The 27695-nt window shown below is 52.0% G+C and overlaps 1 protein-coding gene across 4 annotated transcripts in view; it reads right to left on the reverse strand.

Annotated features, from left to right (window-relative positions):
• The window catches only part of FBXL20 (F-box and leucine rich repeat protein 20), a 79549-nt gene extending 53899 nt beyond the window's left edge, over positions 1 to 25650 (reverse strand). The window contains exon 1 of one of the 4 annotated variants that reach the window (XM_029074386.2): positions 25523 to 25650. In XM_029074386.2, the coding sequence (XP_028930219.1) occupies positions 25523 to 25570 (48 nt within the window). In that variant the 5' untranslated portion in view covers positions 25571 to 25650. Of the gene's footprint in view, positions 1 to 1319; positions 1398 to 25013; positions 25128 to 25522 lie in introns of those variants that run through there. The other 3 variants (XM_029074388.2, XM_029074387.2, XM_039913562.1) reach the window with 3 other exon arrangements.
• Between the last annotated feature and the right edge of the window lie 2045 nt (positions 25651 to 27695).

Here is a 27695-nt window from a genome sequence, read left to right on the forward strand (position 1 = left end):
GACAATAATAGTATTGACATTGGTAATAATAATGGCATTTATTAAACGCTTACTACGTGTCAGGCACTGGAGGAAGCACTGGGGTAGATGGCAGATAATCGGGTTAGACAGAGTCCCTGTCCCACATGGGGCTCCTCGTCTTAATCCTCCTTTTCCAGATGGGAGAATATGATCCGCCCATCACAGGAAAATTGCAGGGAAAGAATAACGACCATAATAATAATAATAATAATAATAATAGCAGTGGCATTTGTTACACACTTACTATGTATCAGGCACTGTACTAAGCACTGGGGTCGATACCAGAAAATTGGGTTGGATACAGTCCCTGTCCCACATGGGGCTCACACTCAATCGCCACTTTCCAGATGAGGGAACTGAGGCCCAGAGAAGTGAAGTCACTTGCCCAGGATCCCACAGCAGACAAGCGACAGAGCCGGGATTAGAACCCAGGACCTCCTGACTCCCAGGTCCATGCCCGTTCCACTCCGCCGCGCTGTTTCTCTAACTCAAAATTGATCGGACAAGAGCCCGGGCTTGGGAGTCAGAGGCCGTGGGTTCCAATCCCGGCTCCGCCGTTGGTCTGCTGGGTGACCTTGGGCAAGTCACTTCACTTCCCCGGGCCTCAGTGACCTCATCTGGAAAATGGGGATTGAGACTGCGAGCCCCACGTGGTACAACCTGAGTTACCTTGGATCTACTCCAGTGCTTAGAACAGGGCATGGCACATAATAAGTGCTAAACAAACACTATAATAATTATTATTCTTAGAGAGCCATTTCTATAATGTTAGAATCTCAGCCTGTGAACTCCATGCGGGACAGTGACTGTGTGCCACCTTATTATCTTCTATCTACCCCAGTGCTTGGAACAGTGCTTGCCACCTAAGCATTTAACAAAAATGACAATTTGTTTTTAACACATCCCAGCTCCCCCCACACAGACACACAAAAACCACCCCCACCCCCACAAGACTGTGAGCCCGTCGCTGGATAGGGGCTGTCTCTATCTGTTGCCGAATTGGACTTTCCAAGCGCTTAGTACAGTGCTCTGCACACAGTAAACGCTCAATAAATATGACTGAATGAGAATGACCCCGAACAGTGCCGAAGCAGACATGCGTGGTCAGACTGCACTTTAAGCAATTAGCTGCCTGGGAAACACAACCAGAGCTCAACGTCTCCTCAAAGGCCCCAGAATCCTGAAGCTACAGAGTCCACTGAAAAAATAGACGACGACAACGACAGACCCCCTCCCCCCGACAAAAACAACCACCAAAAAACCCCCAAGGCAACCAAATCTCCCTACGTCCCTCCTACCCGCTCCAAGCTGCTCCAGTGGGGATAAACACTGAATTCCCGGCTCTGCCACATGTCTGCTGTGTGACCTTGGGCAAGTCGCTTAGCTGCTCGGGGCCTCAGTTCCCTCATCTGTAAAATGGGGATGAAGAGTGTGAGTCCCACGAGGGGCGGGCTGGACATGTCCGACCTGATTAACTTGCAGCTACCCTAGCGCTTAGAACCACGTCTGGCACACGGTGAGTGCTTATCAGGTACCACGATTACTATTATTATTCTAGACTTTTAGGAAAAAATTTCCAGAATGCGGAATGCCCCGAAGAGAGGATATCGCCGCTTCTGCTCCTGTTCCCGCTGTCCTCACTGCTAGGTTGACTGGCTTGGGAGGTGGAAACAGACACGAGGATGGAGAAGGAGCGTGGCTTATGGGACAGAGCTCGGGCCTGGGAGTCAGAGGACCTGGGCCCGAATCCCAGCTCTGCCAACTGCTTGACGTGTGACTTTGGGCAGGTTGCTTCTTCGTGCCTCAGTTTCCTCACCTGAAAATGGCTATTTTCCCCCTCCTACTTCGCCTGTGAGCCTCATGGGGGACAGGGACTGTGTTCAACTTGATGAACCCGTACATGTGTCGAACAGAAAACCCAACAGCCCTGTGGGGGTTCTGACCCTGCCGTTAATCCCTCTTGAAACAACAGAGTGGGGGTCGACCAAATCCCAATCCCGGCCACCTGACCACCGGCCTGGAGAAGCAAAGAAAAGGAGGACAGGATAAAGGGCAGTGAGAGTTCAAGGGAGGGGGCCTGGTTTCCTCGTTCCCCCTGGGCCAAGGGCCGTTGAGCGATGACACAAGGCAGGAGGTGTCTTTGAGTGGGTGTGCCCCCCCTTTTTTGAAAAAAAATGGTATTTGTTAAGCTCTTACTATGTGCCAGGCACTGTTCTACGTGCTCGGGTAGATACGAGATCATCAGGCTGGACGCAGTCCCCGTCCCAAGTGGGGTTCACAATCTTAATCCCCGCTTTCCAGATGAGGCAACTGAGGCACAGAAGTGAAGTGACTTGCCCAAGGTGGCGGAATCCCGCTTAGGACCCAAGGCTCCGGACTCCCAGGTCTGTGGTCTTTCCACCAGGCCCCGCTGCTTCTACTTACACCTGGCAGAGCTCGGGGGGAAGAGCGCCGTGAGAAAGAGGAGGAGGAGGAAGAGGAGGAGGAGGAAGAGGAGGAGGAGGAAGAGGAGGAGGAGGAAGAGGAGGAGGAGGAAAAGGAGGAGGAGGAAGAGGAGGAGGAGGAAGCCAGTGGAAGTTGGTCCCTTAATCGACTCTGGGAACGATTCCAAGAAAGTCCCGGGCCCCGCCCCTCCAGTCCCTGGAGAAAAGCCCAGGCCCGTCTGCCCCTGGGCCTTGGAGATACCGGATTTGAACCCTGGGATGCTCGGCTTATCAGGATCTCCCCCTCGGGAGGGACCGGCGGCCACCTGCAACTGTGTGGGGACGGAGGGAGTGGCTGGATACGCCGTATGGCGAGTCACCGTGTGGGGAGAAATTCATATCCGTCAGTCGACTACACTCAGTAGTTCGAGCCTATTTATTGAGCTCTTACTGTACTAAGCGCTTGGGAGAATAGAGTACATCACTAAACGGACACATTCCCCGCCCATAATGAGCCCTCCGTCACCTCCCTCTTCTTCCTCCCTGGCCACCCCTGCCACAACATTCCACTGTTCAATTAATTCGTGGCACTTATTTATTTTTATGGTAATAATAATAATTATGGCATTTGTTAAGTGCTATGTGCCAAGCACTGTTCTAAGCACCGGAGGAAATATACAAGGCAATCAGGTTGGCCCACGTGGGGCTCGCAGTCTCAATCCCCATTTTCCAGATGAGGTCACTGGGGCCCGGAGGAGTGAAGTGACTTGCCCAAGGTCACCCAGCAGACAAGTGGCGGAGCCAGAATTAGAACCCATGACCTCTGACTCCCAAGCCCGGGCTCTTGCCACTAGGCCACGCTGCTCCTGTATTAGGCCACGCTCCGTTACTATGCGCCAGGCCCTGGGGCGGACACAAATCAATCGGCTTGGACAGAGGGCCCGACCCACATGGCGCCCACGGTCCCAATCCCCACTTGGTGCAGAGCCCTGGACTAAGCGCTTGGGAGCATTTGACACATTCCCTGCCCACAACGAGCTTACAGTCTAGAGGGGGAGGCAGACATCAACATAAATAAATCAATTACAGAGGGGGACAGAAGTGCTGTGGGGCTGAGGGGGGGGGATGAATAAAGGGAGAAAGTTAAGGCGACGCAGAAGGGAGTTGAAGAAAAGGACAAGAGGGTTGGAGGGAAGCCCCCTTGGAGGAGACGGGCCTTTAATAAGGCCCTGAAGCGGAGGGAAGAGTCTTTTTTGGATATAATAATAATAATAATGTCGGTGTTTGTTAAGCGCTTACTGTGCCGAGCACTGGAGGGCATTCCTACTCTACGGCTTCTATTATTTGAAATTAATTACGATGTCCGCCTGCCCCCACTAGATGGTAAGCTCCCGGAGGACGGGGTCGTGTCTACAACCCCGCTGAAAAGCAGCGTGGCCTAGGGGGTCGAGCACGGGCCTGGGAGTCCGAAGGACCGGGTTCTAATCCCAGCTCCTCCACTCGTCTGCTGGGTGATCCCCGGGCAAGGCACTTCACTTCTCTGTGCCTCAGTTCCCTCATCGTAAAATGGAAATTGAGACTGTGAACCCTATGTGGGACAGGGACGGTGTCCAACCCCATTACCTTGTGTCAAACCCAGTGCTTAGAACAGTGCCTGGCCTATAGTCAGTCCTTAATACCACAATTATTATTCATTCATTCAATCATATTTATTAAGCGCTTGCTGTGTGCAGACACTGTACTAAATGCTTGGGAGAGTACAATAAACGGTGACATTCCCTGCCTTCAACTAGCTCTAGCCTAGAAGTGGGGAGACAGACATCAATACAAATAAATAGAATGAGAGATATATACATACGTGTTGTGGGGCTGGAAGGAGGGGGGAGAGCAAAGGGAGCAAGTCAAGGCGAAGCAGAAGGGAGTGGGAGATGAGGAAAAGCGGGGCTTAGTCTGGGAAGGCCTCTTGGAGGAGATGGGCCTTCAGGAAGGCTTTGAAGGTGGAGATGGTAATTACTACTGCCTTGTACTCACCCAAGCGCTTACTACAGTGTTCCGCAACTGGGTCAGCGCTCAAAAGATTCCATGGACGGACTGAGTCGAGGCGGGGTGAGGATTCAGGATGCCCAAGCCAGGTGAGAGAACCAGCACTTGTCATTAAAGAATCGCAAAATGAATGACAGGGTGCTTGTGTCCACTGCAGTACTGAATGTGACAAATGGTTCCTGGTGTACATAATTTGGGTATTTATTAAGCACTTCATGTGTGTCGAGCACCGGGTGTTTAAACATTGGGGTAGGTACGAAATAGCAAGATGAGAGACCCTGTCCCCTCACTGGGGGGAGGGTGGGGGGGGCCGGGGGACATAATATAATAATAATTACGGTATTTGTTTAGCGCTTACTACGTACCAGGCACTAAGATGAAAGAAGAAGAGGTATCTGAGTCCCATTTTACAGAGGAGGAAACGGAGGCCCAACGAGGTTCAGCGACTTGCCCACGATCACACGGCAAGCCCGGGGTAGAGCCGGGACTAAAGACCAGGTACATTCATTCATCCAGTCGTCTTTACTGAGCGCTTACTTAGGTGCTAAGCGCTTGGAGGAGCACAATACATCAACAGACACATTCCCTGCCCGCAACGAGCTCGCGGTCTAAAGGTCTCCCGATTCCCAGGCCCGGGGACTTTTAGGGGTGGCCGACCCCTTCCCTGTCCCCAGGAGCTGATGCCTGTCACTTGAGGATCACACCGTCACCCGCCCAGCACTTGGGAACTTATCTACCCCCTCCTTCCTACGCACGCACGTATCTAGGACCGCTCAATTCACTTTGAGCGCTCTCGGGGTCCACCTCTGTTGGTCTCCCCTGGCGGATGTAAACTCCCCGTGGGCCAGGAACCTAAGTTCTGTGAGTCTCAGTACCCTTGTCTGGAAAATAGGGATTAGGAGCGTGGGCCCCATGTGGGACAGGGACTGTGTCCAACCTTATTGGCTCGTATCCACCGCAGCGCTTAGTACAGTGCTTGGCACGAAGTAAGTGCTGAACAAATACTATTTTAAAAACCCATCGTTTATTTATTTATATTAATATCTGCTTCCCTCTCTAGACTATAAGCTCACTGTTGGCAGGGAATATGTTTTTCTATTAATGTACTGTACTCTCCCAAGCGCTCTGCACATAGTAAGCGCTCGATAAATACGACCGATGGATTGACTGATAATGAAGCCTGCAGTTCCTGCACCCCTTGGTCCCTAACGGCTAGTTAAATCAACCTTCACGGGTCCCAACGGTGACCGTGGCTTGCTCGATTTGAGGGATGAGGACCTCCACAGGGGTTGAGGATGCTGCTGTACTGTACTCCCCCAAACGCGGGCAACTGCGTTTTGCACACGGTAAGCGCTCAGTAAATACAACTGACTGAATGAATGCAGTCAGCCCAAGCCCCTTCTCCGGACAAATGAGTGCAAAAATCAACAGAAATACCGTCACTTGTGAATCAGAAGGAGCTGGCTTCTAATCCCGGCTCCGCCACCTGTCTGCTGTGTGACCTTGGGCAAGTCGCATCGCCTCTCTGAGCCTCAATTCCCTCATCTGTCAAAAGGGGATTAAGACCGCGAGCCCCATGCGGGACCTGGACTGGGTTCCACCTGATTAGCTTTGAGAACCGTGTCTGGTACCTCGTAAGTCGCCCCCTGACTTTCCCAACCCTGTAGACAGCACCACCGTCCTTCCTTGGTGTAACCTCGGGGCTACCCTTGATTCCTCTCTCTCATTCAACCCACATATCCAATCCGTCACCAAATCCCGCCGGTCCCACCTTCACGTCATCGCTAAAATCGGCCCTTTCCTCTCCCTCCAAACTGCTACCACGTTAATACGATCACTCGTCCTCTCCCGCCTGGATGACTGCAGCAGCCTCCTTGCTGCCCTCCCAGCCTCCTGCCTCTCCCCACTCCAGTCCATACTTCACTCTGCTGCCCGGATCATTTTTCTACAAAACCGTTCGGGACATGTCACACACCCCCCCCCCCCAAAAAACCCCAGTGGTGGCCCATCTACCTCCGTATCAAACAAAAACTCCCCACCACTGGCTTTAAAGCTCTCCATCACCTCACCCCCTCCTACCTCACCTCGCTCCTCTCCTTCTGCAACCCGGCCCTCACACTTGACTCCTCTGGTGCTAACCTTCTCACTGGGCCTCCGTCTCGGCTCTCTCGCCGCCAGCCCCTAGACCACATCCTGCCTCTGGCCTGGAATGCCCTCCGTCCTCAAATCCGACAGAAAATTACTTTCCCCCGCCCTTCAAAACCTTACCGAAGGCCCATCTTCTCCAAGAGGCCTTCCCGGGCTAAGCCCCATTTTTCCTCGGCTCCCCCTCCCTTCTGCATCATCCTGATTCCCTCCCTCTGCTCTCCTCCCCTCCCCGCCCCACAGCACTTATGTCCATATCTGTCATTTTATTTATCTGTAGTGATGTCTGCCTCCGCCCACCTAGACTGTAAGCTCATATGGGCAGGAAATATCACTGCTTACTGTTGTGTCGTACTTTCCCAAGCACTTAGTACAGTGGTCTATTTATTTGCTATTGTCTTAACGACATGTTCGTCCCCTTGAGTCTATTTATTGCTATTGTTCTTGTCGGTCCGTCTCCCCCGATTAGACCGTAAGCCCGTCTTAGGGCAGGGACTGTCTCTATCTGATGCCGATTTGTACACTCCAAGCGCTTAGTACAGTGCTCTGCACATAGGAAGCGCTCAATAAATACTACTGAATGAATGAATGATCTGCACACAGTAAGCGCTCAATAAATACAACAATGGATAGTATGTCTTTAACAAATACCATAAAAACCATACCATCAATAATTACAAAACTGGGGGTCCTTAGAGAAGAGTCCGTGATTTTCACTGCAAAATTATCCCTCGTTTTAGGTGCACCTGGACAAAATTCTTGCTCTGCCTGAGGTTTGTTTTTTTTTTTTTTTTACAGCATTTACTATGTGCCAGGCTCTGTACTAAGCGCTGGGAAGAATCATTTATTCAATCATATTTATTGAGCGCTTACTGTGTGCAGAGTACTGACCTAAGCGTTTGGGATAGTAAAATTCAGCAATAAAGAGTGACGATCCTTGGCCACACCCAGTTTACAGTCTAGAAACAAGCTTATCAGGTCGGACACACAGTCCCTGTCCCACATGGGGCTCACGATCTTAATCCGAATTTTCCAGATGAGGTAACTGAGGCACAGAGAATAATAATAACGTTGGTATTTGTTAAGCGCTTACTATGTGCAGAGCACTGTTCTAAGCGCTGGGGTAGACACAGGGGAATCAGGTTGTCCCATGTGGGGCTCACAGTCTTAATTCCCATTTTACAGATGAGGTAACTGAGGCTCAGAGAAGTGAAGTGACTTGCCCAGGGTCACCCAGCCGACGTGGCGGATCTAGGATTAGAACCCAGGTGCTTCTGATTCCGAGGCCCGTGCTGCTTTTCATGTTGCAGTGGCACATCTCAAGCCAAGCCATCGTCAGTTACCGAAATTTAGGGAAAAGGGGGGGAAAACTCCAGCGTGTCGAGCTTAATTTGTTTTCTAGACATAATTATTTTAGAGTTGCCAAGACTAATTAAACCAGCTGAGTCAAATGTGTTTCTCAAGCTTTTGGTCAGTTGCGTGGTGGCCCCCGGAAAGTAAATCTATTCACATTTCACTAGCCGTGGCAGAGACGGGATGGATTCCAAAGCAGCTTACGGGGCTGAGATCAGCACAGCTAATTGGCTTCGTCCTGACCGGAACTGCACGCAGGGAAAGCATTAACCGCACCCTTTCGAGACAGGACGGAATATTCGGTCACAAACCCCTTACCCTCAAGAGGTCAGTCGAGAATTGACCTTTAGCTAGACTCCTGGAACCGATAATAATAGTACTATAATAATTATGAGATCTGTTAAGCGTTACTACTTGCCAGGCACCGTTCTAAGCGCTAGGGTAGATGCAAGCAAATCGGATTGGACCCAATCCCTGCCTCACGTGGGCTCACAGGCTTAATCCTCTTTTTACAGAGGAGGTAACTGAGGCCCAGAGAAGCAAAGTGACTTGTCCGAGGTCACACAGCAGACGAGTGGTGGATCTGGGATTAGAACCCACGACCCGAAGCGCATCGGACCACCATCCAAATACTTACAGCATGCTGGTTAAGACCCCAGGTTTGCCGCTAAAATAGTTCTGCTTCAATGCCGAACAGGCAGAAAGGGCAGAGTTTGGGGTAGGAAGAACGGAATATTTGCCAACCTGGATGCCCAGAGCTCGTCCGCAAGAATGGCACGACTACCTGGGGCCTGTGGTTTTCCAAATCCTTCCAACCTCAGGTGCCACCACCTTAATGCCCTACCGTCTTCACAAAATTAATCTGAGAGATTATAGAACTATGGAAGCAGTGTGGCCTAGCAGAAAGAGCACAAATGGGCCTAGGAGTCAGAGGACCTGGGTTCTAATCCTACCTCCACCAAGTAACTCTCTCCCACCTCCCCCCCCCAAGACTGTAAGCTCATTGTGGGCAGGAAATGTGTCTGCTTATTGTTGCCTTGTCCTTTCCCAAGTGCTGAGTACTGTGCTCTGCACACAGTAAGCGCTCAATAAGTACGACTGAGTGAATGGCTGAATCTGCTGGGTGGCCCTGAGAAAGTCACTTAACTTCTCTGGGCCTCAGGTCCCTCATCTGCAAAATGGGAATTCAATAGGTGTTCTCCCTCCTTCTTGGATTTAGACTGTGAGCCCCATGTGGGAGCTGATACCACTCCAGTGCTTAGCACAGTGCGTGGCATATAGGAAGCACTTAAATTCCAAAATTATCATCATCAATACATGGGGGGGAGAGGGAGGAAGAAACAGACTCCTGCTCTTCCCAAACATTCTAGGAACTAGAGTCTTGTGGACAGGCAATGAGTCTTTTGCTCAGTTGTATCACGCAAGAGCTTAGGATGTGATAAATACCCCACTCGTCCATCAGTCAATTGTATTTATTGAGCACTTACTGTGAGCAGAGCACTGTACTGAGCGCCCGGGAGAGTTCGATGTAACAATAAAACGACACATTCTCTGCCCACAACGAATTTACAGTCTATTACTACTACTACTAATAATAATGGCATTTGTAAAACACTTGCAGTGGACTAAAAACTAAGCGCAGACACAAGATGACCAGGTTGGACCCAGTCCCCGTCCCACATGGGGCTCAGAGTCTAAGCACTGTGTGTAGGGGAGGGAATAATTATAATAACAATATGGTATTTGCTACATACTCTGTGCCAAGCAGTGTTCTCAGCGCTGGGATAGATACAAGGTTATCAGGTGGTCCCACGTGGGGCTCCCAGTCTTCATCCCCATTTGCCAGACGAGGACACTGAGGCATAGAGAAGTGAAGTGATTTGCCCAAAGTCACACAGCTGACAAGTGGTGGAGCCGGGATTAGAACCCACAACCAACAGGAACAACAGGCATTCCATCCCCATTTGGCAGATGAGACAACTGAGACCCAAGGTCACCAAGAAGCCCAGGTCCCCTGCCTCCCAGGCCCATGCTCTTTCCACTAGGCCATGTTGTGTCTCTGCTACGACTCATTCGCACATTCAATCGTACTTATTGAGCATTTACTGTGCGCAGAGCACTGGACTAAGCCATTGGGAGAGTACAACAGAACAATAAACGGACACATTCCCTGCCCACAGTCTAGAGGGGGAGACAGATACTACGATAAATCAGTGACAGATATGGACATTAGCGCTGTGGGGCTGGGAGGGAGAGGGAATAAAGGGAGCGAGTCACGGCGCCGCAGAAGGGAGGGGGAGAAGAGGAAAGGAGGGCTCCTCCACTCCTCGTCTGCAGAGGCCCACAGCTGCCCCTCAACACGTTTCTAGCCCATCTCTACATTTCGGTAGCCCGCAAACTGCCAGGACCATCCTCCATCCCAGCAAGCCGTAGCAAAAACGGCTACGGGCAAGAGTAATAATAATGATGGCATTTGTTAAGCGCTTACTTTGTGTCAGCCACTGTACTAAGCGCTGGGGTGGATACGAGCAAATCGAGATGGACGCAGTCCCTGTCCCATGTGGGGCTCACAGGCTCAATCCCCGTTTTTACAGATGAGGTAACGCAGGCCCCGAGAAGTGACTCGGCCAGCAGACAAGAGGCGGAGCCGGGACTAGAACCCATGACCTTCTGGCTCCCGGACCAGTGCTCATCCACTACACCCCGCCGAGTAGCCGGCACCCCGGACCGCTTGCCCTGATCCAGTCCCGCCTGTTTTCTTTTTATCGGTTCCCCTGGCCACAGAGCCACCAGATTCCAAGGCTGCTTGCCCAAATGCCGCTCAGACAGTAAGGGCAGCTGCCACGGAGGCCCTTTGAGCATCCTAAACCCGGGGCGGGCACCCTCTCCCTGGCACCGGAGGAAGGGCAGGGCCCACTGGTTGGGTTTCTCTTGGCTTTCGGCGAGGAACTTGGTGAAGAAAGGGCCCCGGCAAGTAAATGCCATGGGAGTTTGTAGCTGCCATGAAGCCAATCTGGGCAATCCTCTGGCACTCTGCCCCCTTGCCCCTCTCGGTTAAATTTGGCCACTGCCCCAGAACCAGGGCAACTGCGGAGGAACTGTCTGGATTCCCTTTATCTCGCTCTCGCCCGGTGACTTGCTTCCGTTCTCGCTGGCATCTGGTGGGTTGGCATCTGGGGGGTTTCTTTGCTTAACGTGGGCCCTGCCGGTGCCCGACGCTGATCCTAGTGGAAAGAGCCCGGGACCGGGTACTGATTCCTGCTCCGCCACACGTCTGCTCGGGCAAGTCGCTTCACTTCTCGGTGCCTCTGTTCCCTCATCTGTAAAATGGGCGTGAAGACTGTGAGCCCCATATGGGACAGGGAGGCTGTCCAACCCGATTACCCTGTATGTACCCCAGCACTTAGAACACTGCTTGGTACACAGTAAGCGCTTAACAAGAGGCATGATTAATTAATTACATGAGCATGAGAGACTCCGGGTATAAAAGGGACCAGCAAAATTAGGACCAACTAATCCCCTTCTGGACTCGGTCCAGAACCACCGACCCAAGATTTCTAATGTTCCAGCTGCACCACCGAGGCAAATTTGGGGGAGTATGATGATGTAGAAGTGTTTGTTTTCTCCCTCTTTATATATATATATATATATATGTACATATATATATACACACATACACATTTTTATAAATATATATACACATATATATAGATATCTATATATATAGATATACACACACACATATGAGATGCAGCACGGCTTAGTGAGTGGAGCACAGGCCTGGGAGTCAGAGGGACCCGAGTTCTAATCCCAGCTCCACCATGTCTGCTGAATTACCTTGGGCAAGTCACTTAACTCCTCTGTACGTCAGTCACCTCATCTGGAAAATGGAAATTAATAATAAATATTATTATTATGGTAGTTAAGTGCTTACGATGTGCCAAGCACTGGGCTAAATTAAGACTGTGAGCTCCAAGTGGGACAGGGACTGTGTCCAACCCAGTTTGCTTGAGTCTACCTCAGTGCTTAGTACACTGCCTGGCACCTGGTAAGCTCTTAACAAATACCACAATTATTATTATTTTATTGTATTTTTATATTCTTATATACACACATGTATTCATACGTATATACATATATGTATGAGTGTCTATATGAGTGTGCGGAAACGCCCATCGAGTACAGATCTTATACGGGGTAGCCACTTAAAATAATTGCCGGGAGAACCGGGCCTGTAATGAAAACCTTCCTTAGACAATTGCAGATTTGTTTTGGCTCAGTCGCAATCTAAGTATTTAGCGTGACTTTCCAAAACAGCTAGATAAGTAGCTGGGCTCCCACGAACGCAAATATTGCTGCATCAGAACCACAACCTATCGATCCATTTCCCAGCAGGTCTGAATCCTTCTGCGAAAACTCGGGGAGCTGGAGCTGCTTCTCTCTCCTAAAGTCGAGATCCCAGTTGCGAAGGCCCCTGTTTTCACTCTCTTAGGTTTTTTGGACCCGTGGTCGAGGAATTTGCTGAGTAGAGAGGAGCAAGTAGGGGACAAACCGGGAGAAGCATCTAAATATGGTCAGTTTCGGGACATTTGTTTTATTTTCTTCCTGGGTTTTGTTGGTCATGGAATTTTTATTCTCGACTGTCTAAAAATAGCCTCAAAATGCCACAGAATTAGTAAGGATTCCTAAAACAAACTTCTTCGCTGGCAAGAGAACTATTTCCTAAAGGAACCTGAAGTGGGACAGGACGAATAAGCTCTTAAAACACCACAGTTTTTATTATTATGAAAACGGGAAAGGAATATAGGGCTCACAGTGGTCGGGGGGCCGGGGGGAGGGAGAGAAAAATTCAAACACCCAACAAAAGGGCCTGATGAACGTGAATTAGTGCTTAACGATCCACAGCTATTATTATTATTATTATCGCGGGATGGGAAAGGTTCGGGACTCACAGTTTTGGTGGTGGAGTGAGGAACATTCAAACACCCCAAACCAGGACTTGATGAGCCTGATGTGGGTCAGAGTGAATTAGCACACCAACGACTCAGCTGTTATTATTTCTATGATTATTATTATTATTACGAGATGAGAAAAGTGTAGGACTCACAGCATCGCTGGTGGGGAAAGGAACGTTCAAACACCCAAAACATGGACCTGATGAACCTGATGTGGGACAGAGTGAATTAGCCCTCCAATGCCACAGTTATTATTATTATCACTATTATGAGACGGGAAAGGTTCAGGACTCACAGCACTGGCAGTGGGAAAGGAACGTTCAAACACCCAAAACGTGGACGTGATGAACCTGATGAGGGACAGAGTGAATGAGTGCTCCAACGCTACAGTTATTATCATCGTTACTATTATTATTATTACGAGAGGGGAAAGGTATAGGACTCACAGCACTGGCGGTAGGGAAAGAAATGTTCAAACACCAAAACGGGGACCCGATGAACCTGATGTGGGACAGAGTGAGTGACCGCTCCAACGCTACAGTTATTATTATTATTATTACTATGATTATTATGAGATGGGAAAGGTATAGGACGCACAGCACCGGTGGTAGGGAAAGAAGCGTCCAGATGCCGAAAACAAGTACCTGATGAATCTGCCTTGGGACAGGGTGAATTAGTGCTTCACCACCACCATTATTATTATTATTATAAGATGGGAAAGGTAGAGAACTCGCAGCATCGATGGGGGGAAAGAAATGTTCAAACATCCCTCCCCCCCCCACGCATTAAAAGACCTGATGGAGCCTTGTTTCCAACCACGCTGGACACCAATCTATTTGCAAATCCAACAGAAAAATTCAATCCCCAGAGAACACTCCAAAGTTCGGGAAGTGGGTAGGGGAAATCAATGTCTGTCGTTCACCTGAGGACCGCCCTGTCTGTGTCTACCGTTCAAGAACCTGACGCGTATTAAGCGCTTTAACAAATACCATAAAATCAAAAATAATACTGACACCCCATAAAATTAAAAGTAATACCGAGGATAACCTTATTTACCCTTTCCTTACCAGATACGGAATCAATCACAAGGAGGCCCGTGACCCTCGGAAAGGGAAAGCGTTAACGGCCGCGAAAGAAACCTGCTAAACCTCGACTTCGAACGGTTCACCCCTCGACGCCGGGAGGGCTCACGTGGACGGACGCCCACCCCACGCCTTCAGACGGCCTGACGTTCGACGCCGACGGATCGAGACCCAGAACCGGAGAGAGAAGACCCCCAGATGGTGACTGCTTCGAGAGGAGACACGCCTCGGGTTCAGAGGAGGGAGGGAGGGAGAGCATTACTTAATGAAACAAGCGGCAGCCTCATGGCGGAGGCAGAATTATCCAGATGATCCCTTTCAGAGTTAGGAAACGGGGCAGGTGCCGAGCGGGACGATCTCAACAGGCCAGAGGCCCCACCGTACGATACGGCCTTTATATATCACATAGCATTATATAAAACGTCATGAGAAGCACCGTGGCCTAGTGGAAAGAGCACGGACCTGAGAGTCATTCATGCGTTCGTTCAATCGCATTTATTGAGCGCTTCCTATGTGCAGAGCACCGGACTAAGCGCTTGGAATGGACAATTCGGCAAGAGATGAAACGACCCCTGCCCGACAACGGGCTCACTGTCTAAACGGGGGAGACAGACAGCAAAACAAGACAATTAGTCTGGGGTCAATGCCATCAAGATAAATAGAATCATAGATATATACACATCATTAATAGAGTAATAAATCACATATACAAATGTGCACAAGTGCTTTGGGGAGGACTTGGGTTCTAATCCCCGCTCTGCCACTTGCCTGCTGTGTGATTTGGGGTAAGTCACTTCACTGGGCCTCAGTTCCCTCATCTGTAAAATGGGGAAAAAATTCCCCTTCTCCCTCCCGCTTAGATGGCGAGCCCCAGATGGGGCAGGGTCTGTTCTGATCTTTCAAACCCAGTCCCTGCGCACTTTATTTACCATTATCGTTGTCTCCATTACCCCTGGGGTACACATTCCCCTTCTTTAGCCACTGGTCTAATCCCCCACGTGGAACAGGGACTGTATCCAACCCCATCTGCTTGTATCCACCCCAGTGCCTGGCATACAATAAGCGATTAACAAATGCCATAATTATTATTATTATTATTATTGTTAATCCAGACCCAAAATTCCCCAGGCCCACACTCTGTTGGCTCCGAGTTCTGACCGGTACTGTGCATATCGCTGCATATTCGCAACCACCGAGAAGCCGTCACGTTTAGTGGATAGAGCGCGGGCCCGGGACCTGGGTTCTAATCCCGGCTCCACCCCACGCCTGCCGTGTGACCTCGGGCAAATCACTTCCCTTCTCTGGGCCTCGGTTCCCTCATCTGTGAAATGGGGATTAAGAGGGAGAGTCCCACATGGGACAGGAAACCGTGCCCAACCTGATTAACCTGTATCTACCGCAGCGCTTAGAACAATGCTTGGCAAATAGGAAGGGCTTAACAAGTATTACAATTATTATAATTAGCAATCATAATAGTAGTAATTACAAATACTGGGAATAATAATAATTAGCAATAATAACAGTAATAATATTAGCAATAATAATAGTAGTAATCATAAGCGTACTGGGGCGGAGCAACACGAACAAAATGACTTCTCAAAGACAGCAATGGACGACAAGCAAATTTAGGCCTGGCGGCCCCGACCTCAGGCTTGAGCTTCGGACAGCCAGTGGACCCCGGTATCTTCCGGATGCCGTCGACTGCCTAACCCGGATTTACTTAAAGAATCAATCGGTGGTATTTACCGGGCGCTCACGATGAGCGGAGCGCTGCGCTTAGCGCTTGGGAGAGTACAGCGGAATCCGCCGACACGTTCCCAGCCCAGAACAAGCTTAGAGGCTAACGAGAGCCGCCCCGCTAGCCTAATAAATCAATCAGTGGTACTGACCGAGCGCTCATTACGTGCAGAGCACTGTACTAAGCACTTGGGAGAGTACCACAGGATCGGCAGTAACGTGCCCTGTCCGTAACAAGCTTACAGCCCACAGAAAGCTGCTCTGCTGCTGCTCTGCTCACCTAATCAAATCACCCGGTGGGAACTAACGAGCGTCTGTGTGCCGAACATTGTGCTAAGCGCCTGGGAGAGCACAGTCCAGCAGAACGGGTGGATCCCGTCGCCTCTCCCCCAGACTCGGTCCTTCGAAATGGAGGGATCTGCTTCGAGGGCCCCACCCGCCTCGGCACTTCTTTTCCCCGGCAGAGCTCTTTCCACAAAATGGAACGAGTGACTGACATCCCCTGGAAAAACAGAGCGGGTTTTCCACCCGAACAAATTTGGAAAATGTGGTTATTTACATGGTACGAGGGTTCGTTCTTCTGGGGCCTGTTTGGTTTTTTTTCTTCGTTTTTTGGGGGTTTGCTTTTTTTTTTTTTAATATATCATTGCCGCGGCCTCAGCGGTCATCCAGCGGGCCCACGTAGAAAATGGTATCGCGACAGATGGACGGAAAGAGGGTTGGGAAGAAACCCTGCACAAATAGAGGGGCGCTACTCCCTCTCTTCAACACTTTGCCCATTTTTAATGGAACAGAACCGGGCCATTAGGAGAAGCTGTCTGCTAAGGATTCATTCGTACTGTGCTAAGCGCTCAGGAGAGTACAATGTACCAGTAAACTGACACGTTCTTTGCTCACAAAGAGCTCACCGTTTAAGAGGGAAGTATCTATTACATACGCTCACCCCCTGATGCATTTAGTCTCACCCTGCCCCAGAGTCTATGGATATCTCCTTATAGTTAATAATAATAATAATGACGGCATTTGTTAAGCACTTACTACGTGCCAAGCACTGTTCTAAGCGCTGGGGGGATACAAGGTGATCAGGTTGTCCCACGTGGGGCTCACAGTCTTAATCCCCATTTTACAGATGAGGTAACAGGCACAGAGAAGTAAAGTGACTTGCCCAAAGTCACCCAGCTGACAGTTGGCAGAGCCGGGATTAGAACCCATGACCTATTATTACCCTATCATTACCCTATTTATTTTGTTAATGAAATGAACATCGCCTTGATTCTATTTATTTGCTATTGTTTTAATGAGATGTTCACCCCCTTGATTCTATTAATTGCTATTTTGCTCTCGTCTGTCCGTCTCCCCCGATGAGACTGTAAGCCCGTCAAAGGGCAGGGCCTGTATCTGTTACCGATTTGTACATTCCAAGCGCTTAGTACAGTGCTCTGCGCATAGTAAGCGCTCAATAAATACCACTGAATGGATGAATGACCTCTGACTCCCAAGCCCGGGCTCTTTCCACCGAGCCACAATGGGTCGCCTCCCCTTACCTGTAATTTATTTCTTTCACTAACCTCCTCCGCCCCCTAAACCACAGGCTCCTCGAGAAGGGGAATCGTATCTACTTGAGAAGCCGCACGGTGTAGCGGCCAGAGCCGGGGCCCGCGAATCAGAAGGTCACGGGTTCCAATCCCGGCTCCACCGCTTGGCTGCGCGACCTTGGGCAAGTCCCTTCTCGGTGCCCCAGTTACCTCACGTGTCAAAAGGGGACTGCGACGGTGAGCCCCGTGAGGGACGGGGGTTCTGTCCGACCCCGTTTGCTTGTATCCACCCCAGCGCTTAGAACAGTGCCTGGCACGTAGTAAACGCTTAACAAATATCATATCTATTATTCTTACTCGGCTGTACTCTTTCCAGTGCTAGGTGCCCTGCTCTGCCCAGAGCAAGGACTGGATAAATACGGTTGATTGATAGATATCCCATTACCTGAGCCCTAACTCACGTCCATCCGGCCTTTACCATGCTCCCTCTCTAATTTATTTTAGGGTCAGTGTCCCCCACTAGACTGCCAACCCCTTGACGGCAGGGGCCACGTCTGCCCACTCCATTATATTCCCCCAAAAGCGTTCAGTACTCCATACCCTGTAGGCACTCATTCCTAGTGGAAAGAGCCCCGGGCTGGGAGTCCGAGGACCCAAGTTCTAACCTTGGCTCTGCCGCCTTGCCCGCTACGGGACCTTGGGCAAACCACTCTGCTTTTCTTGGTGAAATGAAGCACTTTAGTACTGTGCCCTGCGCACGCTAAGCGCTCAAGAAATACCACCGATTGATTTCGTAAGACCCGGGCCCTAATCCCAGCTCCGACCTGGGACAAATAACTTCACTGGGCCTCAGCTTCCTCATCCGGAAAACGGGGATTCGACACCCGCCTTCCCTGGTGTTTACAGCGGGGCAGGGACCGTGTCCGACCGGATTATCCTGCATCTACCCCGGTGTCCGGTATGGTGCTTGGCAAACGCTAAGTGCTTCACGCCCCGATTATTATTACTGATCGACATGAGGAGTAATCGAATATTATCGCCTAGTCGGTGGCTACGGCTCGGGAGAACACGCGACACAGTCTCGGCCCACGAACGGCTCAGTCTCACGATGGGAGAGGCGGGCACCAAAAATATTTGCCGAGAGAGCAACCCCAATTATGGACTGCGCACCTGACGGCACTTCCGTACACAAGTAACCGACGGAGAGATATAAATCAACTCCTGCGTACCGGAGGTGGCTGTCGGGAGTTAAATGGGGAGGGCTCGTTGAGGGAGGTGGGATTTTAGGGGGAGAGATCTACGGTCCGTCGGATCTGGGGGGCTGGAGACTGCGGAGGGGTGCAGGGGACACAACGGGCATGAGAGATTGGAAGCCGGGGGGGTGGGGCAGCCTTACAGATACCACGATTACAGCGAGGCCTAGTGGAAAGAGCCCCGGCCCGGGAGACCGGAGATGTGGGTTCTAATCCCGGCTCTGCCACGAGTCCGCTGAGCCGGTCACTTCACTTCTCTGGGCCTCAACTGGCTCCTCCGGGAAAATGGGGATTGAGAGTGAGAGCCCCGTGTGGGACAGCGACTGTGTCCAAACTGATTATCTTGAATCTACCCCGGCGCTCAGAACAGTATCTGCCACAAAGCAAGCGCTTCGTACCACAATCATCATCATTATGTTAATTGATGGCTAAAGCAGACGTTTTTCCTCCGCTGGAAAGGCCTCACGAGGAGCCACGGGGTGGGTCGGGCTAAGCACCGTCCCGCCTCACACTCTGGCCTGCCACACAAGGATCCACTGGAAAAACAGCGATAAAACCACCTGCCCCTGACGCAAAGAGTTCATGAGGATTACTGCAACTTTTTCTCGATGTGTCCTGCGCGCAGAGACAGATTTTTCTAACTGTGAAGATGGTAGAAAAGTTCACAGAAGGTAAACTTCAAAGAAGGGTCGTTGGCCACACACTGTTAAGGGCTTTAACGCTGACCACGCGGGCCAAATCGTAAGAGATTGGTAGGGGCCGCTACGTTTCACAGACCGTGAGGATTACTCGGCGCTGAATTTTGAGGGCGAGATTCAAACTCAGAGGAGCGTGGGCTGGGAAAGAAATTGCGAAAAATGAAGTAAAAATGCCTGTATTTTATCATTTCAGGGTGGCTAGCATTGTTGGGTTTAATTCCCAAGTTACCCAACAGGGAGCGGAGCAGCCAAATTTTCCACATTTCTTCAGACTTATTAATAATAATGATAGTATTTAAGTGCTTCCTATGTGCTAGGCACCGTACTAAGCGATGAGAATGAGGCAGTTTGAGGTGTCTAACGGTCCTCCTCTTCGGGCGCTCTGCAGCTTCCTTCCTGGAAGGAAGCTTTCCACGATTAAGCCGTCCTCTCCTCTTCTCCCGCTCCCTTCTGCGTCGCCCTGACTTGCTCCCTTTGTTCATCCTCCCTCCAGGCCCCACAGCACTTATGTACAGATCTGAATTATTTGGTGATTTAATTATTTACTTGTGTAGATTAACATCCGTCTCCCCCTGTAGACTGGGAGCTCAGTGGGAAAAGTGTGATCAAAAGAATCATTCTAATAACAACCGTGGATTTCTAAAGTATCGGGCTAAGTACTGGGGGAATATGTCTTCTTGTACTGTATTGGAGAAGCAGCGTGGCTCAGCGGCGAGAGCCCGGGCTTGGGAGTCAGAGGTCGTGGGTTCTAATCCCGGCTCCGCCGCTTGTCAGCTGTGTGACTTTGAGGAAGTCGCTTCACTCCTCCGGGCCTCAGTTCCCTCATCTATAAAATAGGGATGAAGTCGGTGAGCCCCACGTGCGACAACCTGATCACCTTATATCTACCGCAGCGCTCAGAAGGAGGTTGGCACATAGTAAGCGCTTAACAGGTACCATCGTAATTATTATTATTACTCTCCCAAGCGCTTAGTACAGTGCTTTGCACACAGTACGTGCTCAGACTGAATGAACGGGTGACCGGTCCATCAATGGGATTTACCGAGCGCTTACGCTGCGCCGACCACTGGATTAAAGGCTTGACAGCAAAGGCCGCTGGACGGTTCAAGGACGGTCCTATCCCCCATCTCACGCCCCACCCTCTTGGCCCTTAGATTTTAAAAACTCGTTAAAAACTTCCAACCCTCGTCACCAGCGGCGCCGTGGGATTCAAGGCAGTCACTTCCAGTCTCACCCAATTACACCCTGCCTAAGAGGCTCTCAGGGAGTGACGCGGAATACTCGATAGACCTTGCCTTTCTGACGCCCTCCCCAAAAAACCTCGGCCAGCAAAATGAGAAGGCCGTCTCTTTTTTTTGAATTCGGAGTTAAAATGCTTTTAAATTAGCTCTTACCGAGAAGCAGGGTGGCCTAGTGGGAAGAGCCCGGGCCCGGGAGGCCGAAGACCTGGGTTCCGATCCCCGCTCGGCCACTTGCCTCCTGGGGGACCTCGGGCAAGTCACTTGACTACTCTGGGCTCAGTTTTCTCACCTGTAAAGTGGGGGGGTTCAGTACCCGTTCTCCCTCCCCCTGAAGAACTCTGGGCCTCATTCATTCAACAGTATTTATTGAGCGCTTACGATGTGCAGAACCTCATGTGGGACGGGCAATGTATCCGTCTCTACCTCCAGCACTCAGCCCGATACTTTAGAAATATCACCGTCATTAGTACTAGAAATGATTCTTTTGATCACACATTTCCCAAGTAATATTTTAATACCTGTTTACAAAAACTCCGAACTGGTCAAATACAGCTGATTTGGAGGGCTCTCGTTAAAAAACGAAAGAAAAAAACCCCCCACCACCAAACACCAAACACGTTGAGGAAAAAGAATGCCTGCGTTTGACAAACACAAACCTGTAAGGTAACTCGACTGCAGGGTAGATTTTTCCAACCCGTTTAAAGCTCTAAGACATTTTCGATGCAGCTGGCAATAAGCACGTGACTTCATATATGCCTCCGGTTTACTAATAATTTACAAGCAGTGAAATCCAGCCAAGAAGGGGGGGGGGTGGCGGGTGGTAAATACTTTTAGGCACACTCATTTTTGATGATGAAACTCATTAAAGCGCGTCATTATTTCCTCTGTTCTTGACTCTTCCACATTGTTACAGAGCTCTGCCTCATCTGGGTTTTATAAGCAAACGCTTTTGTAATCACGACGACGCTACGCTCGGCTCTTGAGTGGGCCTTTCTCCTCAACCCTTTCCCCACCTGAGGACGTATTTAGGAAACACTAGCTGCTAACTGCCTCCCTACCTATCAGGGCAGGAAGACGTTTTCTTCACTAAAGGGTCTTTCTACTTTAGCTCAAAAGAGCGCTAAGCGGCATTTTACTTTAGAGTGACAGAGCTGGTTATTCCCGGCAGCCGTTCGGTAAAAGGCCCGAGGATGATGGAAGCGGAGGAAGGCTAATGTAATTTTAAAGCACGGCTACAACAAAGAACGGCTTCCAACGATGATTTATTTATTGACCCTAAAATGAGTTACGGCGCAAAGTCACTGGCCAAGAATGAGCCCGAATAGAAAAAGCAATAACTATTACCCTAAATGTCTCTCTATATTTGGTCTCCCCTCGCGGGTGTCCCGGCTGCAAGACTTCCACTCAATAACGTTTCGATCACACGGCCCCGCCTTTTACCGGAATATTTCATTTGAAACCCCAAATGCACGCTTTAGTCGTTCCACGGCAGTGTCCCCTGGCATTAGTCAAAGCCACGGGCGCAGAAGCGGCGTGGCCCGGCAGACGGCGCATGGGCCGAGGAGCCGGAGGCCCCGGGTTCTAATCTCCGCTCCGCCCCTCGTCTGCCTTGGGCGATTCACTTCATTTTTCTGGGCCTCGGTTCCCTCATCTGGAAAATGGACACACGTAAAGACCGTGATCATTACGATCATCACTATTCTCTGTGCCTCGGTTCCTTCATCTCTAAAATGGGGGTTTAAGGCTGTGAGCCTCACGTAGGACAGGTACTGGCAAATTACCGTCTATCTCCTCTAGCGCTTAGTAAAGTGCCTGCCACATAGTAAGCGCTTAACAAATACCATTAGAAAAAACCAGAACGCGCACACACACACACTCGCGCTCTCTCTGGGATGAAAAATTTCCAAGACTTTCCGAGTCTGATCCCTTTCCTTTTGTCTTTCACTCAGATTTGCCGTTTACTTCCCGATTCCGTGGGATAGGCCTCTCTGTCATAATCGTAACAATAATAACTACGGTAATAACAACAGTGGTACGCGTTAAGCTCTTGCAACGCGTCTGGCACCGTACTGAACGCCGTACGGTCCTCTCTGGCGTTTCTCTCCCCCGAAATCAAGCGGGCCTTTCAGAAGCCGAGACGGGAGGGGGCTCGGGTCCCCCAACTTTGGTGGCCGCCAGCTCCCTTCCCCAACTTCCTTCTCGGACGGGCAATCACGTCATCAGTCCATCGTACAGACTGAGCGCTTCCTGTGCGCAGAGCGCCGCGCTGAGCGCTCGGGAGCGCGTTTGTGCCATCACTCCACCGTACCGAGTGCTTCCTGCGTGCGGAGCGCTGCACTAAGCGCTCGGGAGGGGACCGTACAAGCGGATGCAATCAGGGGATGATGCCCCAACCCGAGGTGGGGTGGGGGTGGAGAGGGGAAGGGAGGGGGGCTGGGTCACAAGGGGGAAGTGGGGAAGGGTCTCCCCTGAGGCCCCGTTAATCGTGGCGGGCGGTTGGGCTGTTTATTTCCTTCCTGGAGGCAGGATGGCAGGGTGAACAGGATGGCAGGGTGACAGGGTGACAGGATGGCACGGTGGCAGGGTGGCAGGCAGGTAGGGTGGCAGGGTGAGCAGGGTGACAGGCAGGTAGGGTGACGGGGGGATGGCAGGGGGGCAGGCCGGTGGGGTGGCAGGGCGAGCAGGGTGGCAGGGTGACAGGTCGGTAGGGCGACAGGGTGGCAGACCAGTAGGGTGAGAGGATGGCAGGGTGGCAGGTCGGTAGGGCGGCAGGGTGAGAGGATGGCAGGCCAGTAGGGTGACAGGATGGCAGAGTGATGAGATGGCAGGGCGAGAGGGTGGCAGGATGGCAGGCCAGTAGGGTGACAGGCCAGCTGGGGGGCGGGGGCAGGGTGACAGGCCTGTAGGGTGACGGGACGGCAGGGTGACAGGTCGGTGGGGTGACAGGGTGGTGGGACAACAGGGTGAGCAGGGTGAACAGGCCGCCGGGGTGGCAGGACGGCAGGGCGAGCAGGGCGAGCAGGGTGAGAGGATGGCAGGGTGAACAGGCCGTGGGGGGAGCAGGATGGCAGGACGGTGGGGTGACAGGGTGGCAGGATGGCTGGGTGGCAGGGCGACAGGGCGGCAGGAGGGCAGGGTGAGCAGGATGAGCAGGGCGGGCAGGACTTCCTTCCTTTCTTCCTTCCCCCGCGGGCGTCGGCCGCTCCTTCCTTCCTTCTGTCTGTCCTGGGGGGGGGGGGGGGGGAGGGTGTCTGTGTATCTGTGACTCTGTGTGTGTCTGTCACTGTGCGTGTGTGTCTGTCACTGTCTATGTGTCTGCGTCTGTGTGTGTCTGTGACTCTGTGTGTGCGTCTGTGACTCTGTGTGTGTCTGTGACTGTCTGTGTGTCTCTGTGTGTGTGTGTCTGTGACTATGTGTCTGTGCCCGTGTGTGTGTCTGTGACTCTGTGTGTGTGTCTGTGACGGTCTATGTGTCTGTGACTGTGTATGCGTCTGTGACTGTGTCTGTGACTGTCTGTGTGTCTCTGTGGGTCTGTGACTATGTGTCTGTGCCCGTGTGTGCATCTGTGACTCTGTGTGTGTGCGCCCGTGTATGTCTGTGACTGTGTCTGTGTGTGCGTCTGTGTCTGTGACTGTCTGTATGTGTCTGTGACTGTCTGTATGTGTCTGTGCATGTGTCTGTGACTGTGTGTGTGTGTGTGTCTGTGAGTCTGTGTGTGTGTGTCTGTGACTCCGTGTGTGTCTGTATGTGACTGTCCGTCTGTGTGTGTGTGTGTGTCTGAGTGTGCGTGTATCTGCGTGTGTCTGTGACTGTGTGTGTGTGTCTGTCTGAGTGTGTGTGTCTGTGTGTGAGTCTGTGACTGCGTGTGTGTCTGAGTGTGTGTGTCTGTGTGTAAGTCTGTGACTGCGTGTGTGTGTGTGTGAGTCTGTGACTGTGTGTGTGTGTGTCTGAGTGTGTCTGTGACTGCGTGTGTGTCTGTCTGAGTGTGTGTGTCTGTGTGTGAGTCTGTGACTGCGTGTGTGTCTGAGTGTGTGTGTCTGTGTGTGAGTCTGTGACTGCGTGTGTGTGTGTCTGTGACTGTGTGTGTGTGTGTGTGTCTGAGTGTGTGTGTGTGTCTGTGTGTGAGTCTGTGACTGCGTGTGTGTCTGTCTGAGTGTGTGTGTCTGTGTGTGAGTCTGTGACTGCGTGTGTGTCTGTCTGAGTGTGTGTGTCTGTGTGTGAGTCTGTGACTGCGTGTGTGTCTGAGTGTGTGTGTGTGTCTGAGTGTGTGTGTCTGTGACTGTGTGTGTGACTCTGTGTCTCCGCGTGCGCGCGCGCTCCGGGGAGGAGCCGAGCCGAGCCGAGGCCTCCCCCCCCCCGCCCCCCCTCAGCAAACCCTCGGGCCTCGAGCCGGGCCCAACGTCCCCTCCCCTCCCCCATCTCCCGCGCGCACAGCCCTGCGCTAAGCGCTGGGCGCCTCCGACTGGGGCCGGCGAGGGCGGCGCCCCCTCCCCTCCCCTCCCCCCCTCCCCCCGGTCCGGCTCCCACCTCAAACCTGCCCTTGGTGACCCCGTTCATGTCCCTCCTCATGAGGCCGGGCGGGGGAGGGGACGGTCCCGGCGGGGCCCAGGCCTCCTCCCCTTCCTCCCCTTCCTCCTCCTCCTCCTCCTCCTCGTCGTCGTCTCGGCCTCAACTTCAACCCAAAACAAAAACAGTCCCCCACCCGCCAGTAACGACGCCGCTCATTGGTCGGCGGGTCCCGGCCCGCGGGGGGGGGGGGGGGACGCGCACGCGCGGCCAGCGCGCGGAGGGGACGGTGGCGCGCGCCCCGACGCGCACGCGCGGGGAGGGGGAGCGGCGCGAGACCCCCCCCCCGCGCGCCGCCCCCCCCGCGCGCGCGCGCGCGCGTCCCTCTCCGCTCTCCGTCGCCCCCCAGCGGCGCCGCGGGGCACGACCGGGGGGACGGGAAGGGGGGGGCGCGCAGGACCTCGCAACGCCGCATCTGGCGACCCGTCCCCGTCCCCGTCCCCGTCCCGTCCCCCCCCGGGGTCACTCACTGTCGCCTTGAGCCCGAAATGCAGCAGGCGATCCCGGCTGGGGGCCATCTTCCGCTCGGGGGTCTCCGTCGGGCTCAGGCGGCCTCCCCCGCCCCCGGGGATGGCGAGCGGGGCTGCGGCGCGGCGACGGCGGCGGAGCGTCTGTTCCAGTGCATGGCCCCGGGGGGAGGGGAGGGGGAGGGCGCCATGCACGGCGGGGCGAGCGCGGCGGCGGGGGCGGGGAGGGCGTCCCGCCCAATGGGCAGCGGGGCCCGGGCGCCGGCCAATGGGAGCGCGGCTTGGTGGCAGTCGGCCCGTGACGTCATCCTGGCGGGAGAAACGAGCGTGCGGGGCGGGGGGGGAGGGGCGGAGCCTCGGGCCCCGTGGCGCCGCCAGGGGGCGCCCCCACCCGACTCCGCCCGCCAGGGGGCGCGCCCACCCGACTCCGCCCGCCAGGGGGCGCTCCCACCCGCCCCCCGCCCCCCCAGGAATAATGCTATCCATAATTGATAATAGTGATGACGATGACGATGACGGTATTGGTTAAGGGCTTATTATGGGCCCAAGCGCTCTTCTCACCGCTGGGGGAACATTAATAACTGATGATGAAAATGATGATGAGGGTAGTGGTTAAGGGCTATGGGCCAAGCGCTCTTCTCACCGCTGGGGTACGTTAATGATTGATAATGATAATAATGATGATGATGAGGGTATTGGTTAAGGGCTTACTATGGGCCAAGCGCTCTTCTCACTGCTGGGGTATATTAATAATTAATAACGCTAATGATGATGATGAGGGTATTGGTTAAGGGCTTACTATGGGCCAAGCGCTGTTCTCACCGCTGGGGTAACATTGATAATTGATAATATCAACTGAGATTGATATATCAATTGATATATTATGATGATGATGAGGGTATTGGTTAAGTGCTTACTATGGGCCAAGCGCTGTTCTCACCGCTGGGGTAACATCGATAATTAATATCAATTGAGATTGGTATATCAATTGATATACTATGATATGACGATGACGGTATTGGTTAAGGGCTCACTATGGGCCAAGCGCTCTTCTCACCGCTGGGGTGACATTAATAACTGATGATGGAAATGATGACGATGAGGGTAGTGGTTAAGGGCTCACTATGGGCCAAGCGCTCTTCTCACCGCTGGGGTACATTAATAATTATTGATGATGATGATGATGGTATTGGTTAAGCACTTACTACAGGCACTGTTCTAACCGCTGGCGTAGATAATAATAATGATAATAATGATGGTATTGGTTAAGTGCTTACTATGGGCCAAACGTTGTTCTAACCGCTGGGGTAGATTATTATTAATAATAATAATAATAATAATGATGATGATGGTATTGTTTAAGCACTTACTACAGGCCAAGCACTGTTCTAACCGCTGGGGTAGATGATGATAATAATGATGGTATTGGTTAAGTGCTTACTATGGGCCAAACGCTGTTCTAACCGCTGGGGTAGATTATTAATAATAATAATAATGATGATATTGATGATGATGGTATTAAGCGCTTACTATGGGCCAAGCACTGTTCTAACCGCTGGGGTAGATAATAATAATAATGATAATGACGATGATGATGGTATTGGTTAGGTGATTCCTATGTAATAATGATGATATCTGTTAAGCACGTACTACGTGCCAAACGGTCTTCTAAGCGTTGAGGTAGGTACAAGGTCATCGGGTGGTCCCACGGGGGGGGGGGGGGGGGGGGGGGCCCCGGCTTGACAGCCCCACTGTGAAGCACGGGCCCGGGACGCGGATTCCTAGATTCCGGGGGGTTTCGGTAACCGGGACGCGACAATCCGTCACGTTCCCTTATGATGACTTTACGGCGCCCGTCGCTCTTCCTGGAAAGCCCGAGAAGCAGCAGAGCCTAGTACGTCGAGCGAGGGCGTGGGAGCCTGGAGGACCTGGGTTCCAATCCCGGCTCCCCCGCTTCTTGGCTGTGGGGCAAGCCGCTTGATGCCTCTGCGGCATCTATAAAATGGGAATTAATAATAATGTTGGTGTTCGTTAAGCGCTTGCTATGTGCAGAGCGCTGTTCTAAGCGCCGGGGGAGATACAGGGTGGTCAGATTGCCCCACGTGAGGCTCCCGGTCTTAATTCCCATTTTACAGATGAGGGAACCGAGGCCCAGAGAAGTGAAGTGACTCGCCCA

Source organism: Ornithorhynchus anatinus, chromosome 11 (genome assembly GCF_004115215.2).
Source record: "Ornithorhynchus anatinus isolate Pmale09 chromosome 11, mOrnAna1.pri.v4, whole genome shotgun sequence".
Taxonomy (NCBI): domain Eukaryota; kingdom Metazoa; phylum Chordata; class Mammalia; order Monotremata; family Ornithorhynchidae; genus Ornithorhynchus; species Ornithorhynchus anatinus.